The sequence below is a fragment of the Hipposideros armiger genome, unplaced genomic scaffold (assembly GCF_001890085.2).
Source record: "Hipposideros armiger isolate ML-2016 unplaced genomic scaffold, ASM189008v1 scaffold_152, whole genome shotgun sequence".
Taxonomy (NCBI): domain Eukaryota; kingdom Metazoa; phylum Chordata; class Mammalia; order Chiroptera; family Hipposideridae; genus Hipposideros; species Hipposideros armiger.
The window spans coordinates 1494706-1503212 of NW_017731502.1; the positions used below are offsets into that span (position 1 = coordinate 1494706).

At 40.2% G+C, this 8507-nt stretch overlaps 1 protein-coding gene across 1 annotated transcript in view; it reads right to left on the reverse strand.

The window, feature by feature from the left end:
- The window catches only part of BRK1 (BRICK1 subunit of SCAR/WAVE actin nucleating complex), a 9178-nt gene extending 3636 nt beyond the window's left edge, over positions 1–5542 (reverse strand). The window contains exon 1 of the mRNA XM_019651138.1: positions 5386–5542. Within this exon, the coding sequence (XP_019506683.1) occupies positions 5386–5503 (118 nt within the window). The 5' untranslated portion in view covers positions 5504–5542. The remainder of the gene's footprint in view (positions 1–5385) is intronic.
- Positions 5543–8507: the final 2965 nt, after the last annotated feature.

Genomic DNA, 8507 nt, shown 5'->3' on the forward strand with positions numbered 1-8507 from the left:
TAACCTTAGTGTCTTGCCTGGCACACAGATGTTTACTGAAAAAAAAATGGATTCTGGTATATTAGTGGAACAAAAGATTGATTTTAGTGTGACTCCACTAATTTTATAAATGGGAAAATTAAGGCCAAGGTAAGTTAAGGGCACAACATGGGTCACCAATGGGACAAAGAATAGCAGAACTGAGCTCAAATCCAGTTCCCTCACTGCCTAGTCTGGCCCTCTTTCCCATCACACTGCACACTGCTACCACCCTTCTGAGCCGAGCCTCTGGGGCTGTAATTTATTCCCCACATCTCCTAAAATTTGCTTACAGTCCAACTCTTCCACTTTCTAGTTCATTTTTTTCTTTTTGTTTCCATATTAGATCCTCTCCCACTCATCCATCTTCACCACTACTCTTCATTATTCTTTTTAAAAATAGCCTCATTGATACATAATTTATATAAAGTTCACCTGCTTAAAATATATAATTCAAGGGTTTTTAGAATATTTACAGAGTTGTACAGCCATCACCATAATCTAATCTTAGAACATTTTTATAATCCCTGAACGGAACCTCTATTTATTAGTAATCGCTCCCCATTCTGCCTCCCCTCAGCCCCTGGCAACCACTAATTGTTCTGTCTCTAGGGATCTGCCTATTCTGGACATTCTTCATTCTCCCTTTTAATCTTGTTTATCTGCTAGTACTGCCTCTTCTAGTTCCCAGGTCTAGTTTGAGTAGAAGCACCTCAGCGCCCTCCTTTTCCTGGATACACTGCCGCTGCTAGGACTCCCCAACAGGACCAAATTTCTTTCAGTCTTGTTTTTAGAAGCTCAAAGGTACATCATGTATGCTATTCAGTAACAGCATGAATATCGTCACTGACAACCTGTTATTTCCCATAGAAAGAGCCAAAATTATCCAGAGAGGCAGGGTGGTAAGAGGGAGGGTTTCTTCCGGATGGCTGTTCTGTTCTAGCTCCATCAATCTGGTAATGAATCAGGATCCAAGAACAACATGATGCTACTGGCCTACATGCAGAATGTTGAGAATTAGAAAACGCTGAACTTCAGACACTTTGGTTAAATTTCAGGTCCCATTAAATACATACTGGTTCAAACAAAACACTGGGAAAACATGCAGCAGCTAGACAAATCTAAAACCAGAGTGCATGTATGTGTTATCACCAGATTTTAACTGAAAATGCCACTTGTCCTTATCAGGTGCTTGATGATGTGTATACAGCAGTCCCCCCTTATAAGCAGGGGATGAGTCCCAAGACCCCCAGTGGATGCCTGAAACCATGGATAGTACCGATTCCTATATATATTATGTTTTTTTCTATACATACATACCTATGATAAAGTTTAATTTAGAAATTAGGCACAGTAAGATTAACAATAACTAATAATAAAATAGGATAATTATAATAAGATACTGTAATAAAAGTTCTATGATTGTGGTCTCTCTCTCTCGAAATCTTATTGTATTTCTTTGTGCTAATGTGAGATGATAAAATGCCTGTGTGATGAGATGAAGTGAGGTGAGTGACATAGGCACTGTAATGTGGCATTAGGCTACTACTGACCTTCTGATGATATGCAACAAGCACTTTATGGCTTCTCTTTGGCATATCTGAATTGCCAGCGTCACTACTTTTGTGCTTTGGGGACATTATTGAGTAAAATAAGGATACCTGAACACAAGCACTGTGATACTGCAGCAGTGGATCCGGTAACCCAGACAGCTAAGTGACTAACGGGTGGGTTATAGGTACAGCATGGAGATGCCGGACAAAGCGATGACTCATGTCCTGGGCGGGATTGAGCAGATAGCAAGAGATTTCATCATACTGCTCACAACAGCACACAATTTTTAAACTTATAAATTGTTTATTTCTGAAATACTCCATTTAATATTTTCAAACCATAGGTGACCATTAGTAAGTGAAACTGGAAAACAAAATAGTGGATAAGGGGGGACAACTATATACATTATCACTGCTGACAGATGCCAGTTAGCAGACAGCTCCTTCTCTGAACTGTCACTGTATATAGCCTTAGCCTACAAAAATCAACACTGTCTTTCTATTGAATTGTTTTTGCAGGTAAGTTTTATTTCTCCAACAAAATTCTACATTTCTTAGGAGTGATAACTATGTCCATTTAGTCTTATTTATTCCTTTATCATAGCATCTGATACACAGCTGGGTCACAACAGGCATGCTATATTTGTTGGCTAAATATAAAAATAGATTTAAAAATAGTCACAGTATCTATTTTTTGTTACACTTCTCTGTACATAGCTTTAATCAGGAAAAAAAGGAATAAAAATAAAAAGCTATCATCTGTGGCAATCTATTTTTAGAAACTTCACCAATTCAAAGTACAGAATAGGCCTAGTATTAGAATGTTCTCACTGTATTATGATCTGTGTGTCCTCAGGTTCAGGTGGTGCTCCAACACACAAAGAGAAAACCACAGAGAGATCATCACTCTATTCTCACTAGCTGGAATCAAAGGATAAGTGGTGTTCAAGAATGTCATTAGCTATCTTGGGAAAACAGATCCCTCTCCAAACCACATGGCTTACAGGCTCTGTAGCTGGGTGAGGACTATAGAATTGCTGCCATTTTCAAAGAGTTCCAGATGCCTCCTCAAAGTAAATGCCTATTAAATCTTTGCGCCACCAAATCATATTATCATAAACTCAATACAAGCCCCAAAGATACACATCAAGCACAAAGGCATTACACACTAAGGGCTTAAAATGGGAAAATACATCCCATACATGCTCATCCTGGGTCATTCAATGACAAGACAACATACAAAGTGTATCCTTATGATTTATCCAGTTTCTCAGCCTGATGATCTTTGTCTAAACTCTTATATCATGTTATTGTCAGTCTTTGCAAACTTTATACCTAACTGCTAAATCAAATTGCTTTAACTTTTAATCTTGCTTCATAATTCTGTTCTTATTTGTAATTGTTCTTTTCTTTAAGAGGACTAAATTCACACTCTAAAATCTTCAAAAACCACCTAATTACTCCAAACATTAAGCCATTATCATCACTTTAAGGGAGAATAATAGTCTAAGCTAAGGGAAGCCATTTCTTCCCTTTCCTAAAGACTGGAATTCTTCGTGTCCATTTCCACAGCCTAGTGCTTGCTGTAAATCTCAAATGAAAAGAAGTCTTTATTCTCTACCTGATCACAAAATGTGATGCACACACATTTGATAAGATCTCAGAGCAGGTATTCCCTTGCTAATAAAGCAAGAAAAGAGACATTTCTCTTCTGCAAATCTTAAGCTCAAATTCTTCAATTTTCGGTCAGTTTCAAGACTCACCTACTATATATAAATTTAGTGGGTGTGACATGCTAAGATTTATGTCAAAGATAAATGTATGTAAATTAAAAGTTTATTAATATAATTAAATGCTCAGAAATGAAGATATTACATTACCAAATCCAAATTTGGGGGACTGAGATACTAGATTACTTTAAAATTTTGAAAAATATCCCCAGTTTGACTTGTTATTTTAGATGCTTTATTGACTGAACTGACATTCTTAATCTTTTGCTTGGATATTCTGTGTGTACATATCAAATATTAACTACTACCAGATAAATGAAGTCTTTTAATTCTGATTTTTAAAGTAAAAACTCTCCACATCAGTGATTTTTCCAACTATTTTCCACTGCCTCTCCAGACTAAGCCAAAGCTATGATCCTGTCATCATCATTCCATTTCCCTAGCATGCAATATTTTGGTTTCTCTTATCTGGCCCTTCCTCTGAGGGAATGTTATAGGTAAATAATCCTGTGAAGAACCCCCAATAATACTTTAGCTCTCCAAGAAAGCAGGAGAAACCAATTATGAAAACTAACATTTAAAGAGTTTGCATAGAATTTAAAACGTCTCTAGGGAAACTCAGACTATCTGAGTAGAAAGGTAAATAGGTCAGTATTTCTCAAATATTTTCAGTTCATTAAAATCAGTTAGTCTAATCTCTATGAACCTGAGTCTCCTGTCCCCAGAACCACTTTTCTTTTTTACTAAATCATGTTCCTTCACTCATAGTTCTCAAAAAAATCTCAGGATACTTGAGATCTATGATTTCTTGATACCATTTCCTACTACAACGTACTCTGTAGCAAGTTATGTGTGTCAATGTTTTATTGACATATTTATACTACTCCCTACTCCCAATAACACTACCTTCACCCCCATTACCTGGTAAGGAAATCCACCAACCAAGACACATCAACATTATAGTTCTAGACGCCTTCTATGTAAATGTATTAAACAAAAACGATGTTCTGCTTTGTTCTGAAGGTACTATTTCGTCTTCAAGACAGAAATTCTTTGAATGCAGGAAACAGGTTCTTATTCTGTGACCCTCCTCCTCCCCCCAGTGCCTAAGTCTTGCACTGAGATCTAGTTTCTCTTGCTGATGCTTTTTGATAAAATTCTGTCAAACGCTTTTTGACAATGTTCTGTCCTTAGAACTCCTCAGTCCTCAAGCTAGAAAATAAATAATACATTTAAAAATCTTTCTTACATCATTTGCCCTACTAAATCTTAATTGCTTAATGTTGCTGAATTAGTGGAACAGAAGCACACGAGTTGGAAAAATATCACTCGATGCCATCTCTACACCTTGTGATTACATAAGAAAGTCTACCCTGTGCCAGTTCTCCTAAAGAAACACTTGAAGAACACTTGCCATACCTAGGAAAGATTTTGCTAGAAGCAGACAAAACACCCACTGCCAACTAGATACTGGCAATACAGATTTCCAATGGCGTTACACGATCTGGACCTTACTTCTGACCTCATCTACCACTTTCATCATAGCAAACACGGAAGACAAGAAGCGACGGGCAAGAAAGTGGCTGAAGGGGCGACTAAAAAGCATGGCATTTAAAGGGTTTTGATTCGATCCCGACTGAGACAGGGAACCATCAAGAGCCTTTAAACAGGGCAGCGACACGGCCAAGGATGCCTTCTGGAAGGCACTCTGAGTGCAAAGTGGGAACTGGAAGGAAAGCGTAGCACAAAGGAAGCAGGGAGACTACTGAAGAGAAGAAAAGCCGCAGAAGGTGGATGGAGCTGCCCTGACGAGTCTGGAAAAAGGAAAGACTTGTTTTGTTAATGGATCCGGGGTAACGGCAATGAAGCTGAAGAGCTCAGCCTGGAGCAGGGCAACCCTACAGGAACTGCCCAGTGGAGCCTGAGGTTGAGGGAGCGAGGAGGAAGGGGGGGCCTGAAGGAGGAAGCGAAAAGCAGCAGGAGCTGAGGCTCCCAGAGAGAACCCTTTCAAAGCGTCTCCGCGCCCCCGTCAAACTGCCTCAGAGACCTCCCTCTATCCCGCCTCCCCCTGCTCGCCCTCTGACCGAAGGAGTTGAGAAAGTCCGCGATTTTCTTGATGCTGCTCGTGATGACCTCAATGTACTCCCGGTTCGCCCAGTCCTGGTGAATCTCCCGCTGCACTGGATCCTCTTGTCCTGCCATGGCTGCTGCTTAATGAAGAGCGACTGCGCAGGCGCTTCAACCCTCCAGGCCGCCCGTGCGCCTGCGCCGCCAGTCCACACCCATCCCTTGGCACCCACGAATCAACGGGCATTGTGGTGCGCCTGCGCGATATCACTTTCTCGCCTGCGTTTTTGCCATGCTCCTACTCCTTTAAAAAGTCGCCTGAACTCCGGCGGGGAGGGTGCCACGGACGTGCCAAGAGCCTTGCACCCACCATATACCGGGTCACTGGCGCTTAGGGTAGTTAGTTAGGAGGCGTGTGGTCCGGCGTCACCCTCTCACTCAGCTGCTCCGAACAGGTTGCGGTCTGTGTCAGCAATAAGTTGGGCATAACTGATTAAACCTCATTAAATACAAGTCATTTAAAAAATGCCTTTCAACAACACAGCATGATGTTCCCCCTGCATTTGTCAAGTGAATAAGTATTTTTTTAATGATAATACCCAGTGATGGAGAGGCTGAGGGGAAATTGATAGACTCGTAGTTGGTCACATTGTTAACTATCACAATCCCTTCAGAAGGAAATTTGTAAATCGATAACAAGAGCTGTAAAAATATTCAGACTTTCTGACCTAATAATTTCATTAAGAAAATAACTGAAAAAGAAGCAACGCTTTAAGCACAAAGTTTCTCTTTGAAACATTATCTATTTTTTTAAAAGACAACTAAATTCTAAATTTCCATAGTTGGGGAATGAGTAAACAATGGTATAACCATTTACAGCAATAATATGCAGTCATTTAAATGCTAATTATGAACACTATGGCAACATAACACACGAGAAGTTGAAGGGAAAAATAAAATATAAATTTTTCTTTAATTGCAACTATGCAAACATTATGACTGATTGAAGATAAGAAGGGTATATATATATATCAGGGGCGTCCGGTTATCTCAGTTTGTTAGAATGCAGTGCTCATAACACCAACGTTGCCAGTTCAACTCCTGCATGGGCCACTGAGCCCATGCTCCGCAACTAGATTGAAACAACTACTTGGAGCTGATGAGTTCTGGAAAACCAGCTGTTCCTCAATAAAAACAAAAATAAAAAAGGATATACCAAAAATGTCAATATCTGGTTTGTTAAGGTAGTGGAATTATGGACAATTTTATTTTTAAGGGAATATTTACAATCTGATTTGCTCAATAAATGTCTTTTACTTTAAAAATGTGGTTAAACAGTCATTATTTCTAGCAGTAGCTGGGGAAAAACCATTACTAACAGTTTTACTCAGAAAATTTTACAAGCTATAAAACTGCTTTTATAGCTATTACCTCACTGGACCCTCACAAACCCTGTGGAAGTCAGGAAGAGGTTTCTTATTTTACAGGTGAGAAAACTGAAGTTCAAGGTCACATAGCCAATTAAGTGGTGGACCTTCACAAGCTAATTAAAAAAAAAAAAAGACTAATGGTCTTCCATGGATAAGTCAGGCTCAGCTCTTCTCCTTTTGCTTGACTTCCTATCCACCTTTTCCAGGATTTCCCCTGTAGTTCCAAACAACTCAAGGATATATGCTGTCCTGGAGTGCAGAATGTTTCTTTGAATTTCTGGAGCTTTTTCCTAAATGCCTCATGGAGCTTGCTTTCAGGCAGTCAGTCCTCTAGTTATGGGTTTGCCAGCATGGTAGCTCTTCATTGTAAAAATAGTTTCCAAGTGAATATACAGGAGGGTTGTCACCTCGAGGGGTAAAAAGTATAACTATTGCACTGTGTTGTACAGCTGAAACTAATTCTAAAAAATGTGTATTTCACAATAAAAAATTTTTTTAAATAGAGGAAAAAAATAGTTTCCAAAGTGTAATGCAGGGCTGCAGAGGCAAACCCTTTGGGAATGCTGTTGGTGTAACAAGGAGTGCTTCAGGGAGGCAGATTGCCTCAGCATAAAGGAATCAGGTCCCTTGTCTTCTCTTTGAGTCTGTCATATGCTTCATGGGACTTGGGGATCTTGTCAATGACTCAAGGTATAATAATCAGTGTGGAATCAAATTCTTGAAGTGTGTCAGTCGCATTAAGCCACCTTTGTAATAGTGCACTAGGGCCATCATTTGCACAACTATGGATATGGCATGTGCACCATGGCGATGTTGCCAGCTGCTTTGAAAGTATCAAGTTGGGGGGAGGGGGGAAAAAAAAGAAAGTATCAAGTTGGCTTTCAGCAGAGCCAACGTGGCTACTGCCATTAAAATCCTAGAACAGCGCAACCAGAATGCTGAGCGCTGCATGAAACAGACCAGGCTGATATAGTAGATCATCAGTAATGTGTAGTGTGGGAGATTTTCCATATAGGCTTGGTAGCCATGGAGCTAGGTGGAGTATCAGACTCTGCGGTGATGGCAAATGGTACCTCTGAGACTACATCCCTTAGAACTGGGCAGACTACACAGGGGACTGTGGTACAGATGGTCATAGCAGCAGAAAGCCCTCTCTATCCAACAGTTTTTAATCATACAATTTTGCTTTGGGGGCTTCTATTTAAAAAAACGTAACTATGCAATGAAAGCTGCTTTCTTTGCTTTTTAAATAACAGGTGTCTCTTTCATTCAAGAGAAAAATAAAAATATTACCAAAAAAACCCCCACATAATTCAAAATCATTTTAGTCTCTTTCAAGATTCATCATTCTCTGCCCCTCTCTCCATTTTGATTCTTCCTCCAAACTCTCCACTTACCTCTCTTTCCACAGGGACACACACACAAACACACGCAAAGCGGGCATCTAACACTTCTTGACGAGTCCTTCAAAGCTATCTGGACTTCCAAACCAGGATCTCAGCTGGACCCCATCCCGAGGCCCCCAGTTTCCCCCCTCCAGCTTCATCCAAAGGGCCAGACAAAGGATGACAGCTCTCATTTCTGCTGTGTTGTACAGTTTGCAAAAAGTGCAAGGGCAGGGCCGGCTGAGTGGCTCAGTTGGTTAAGAGCTCGCTCAAGAGTTTGAGCTCTGAGCAACAGCGGTTCGAGTCCAGCCCGAGCTGAGCAGC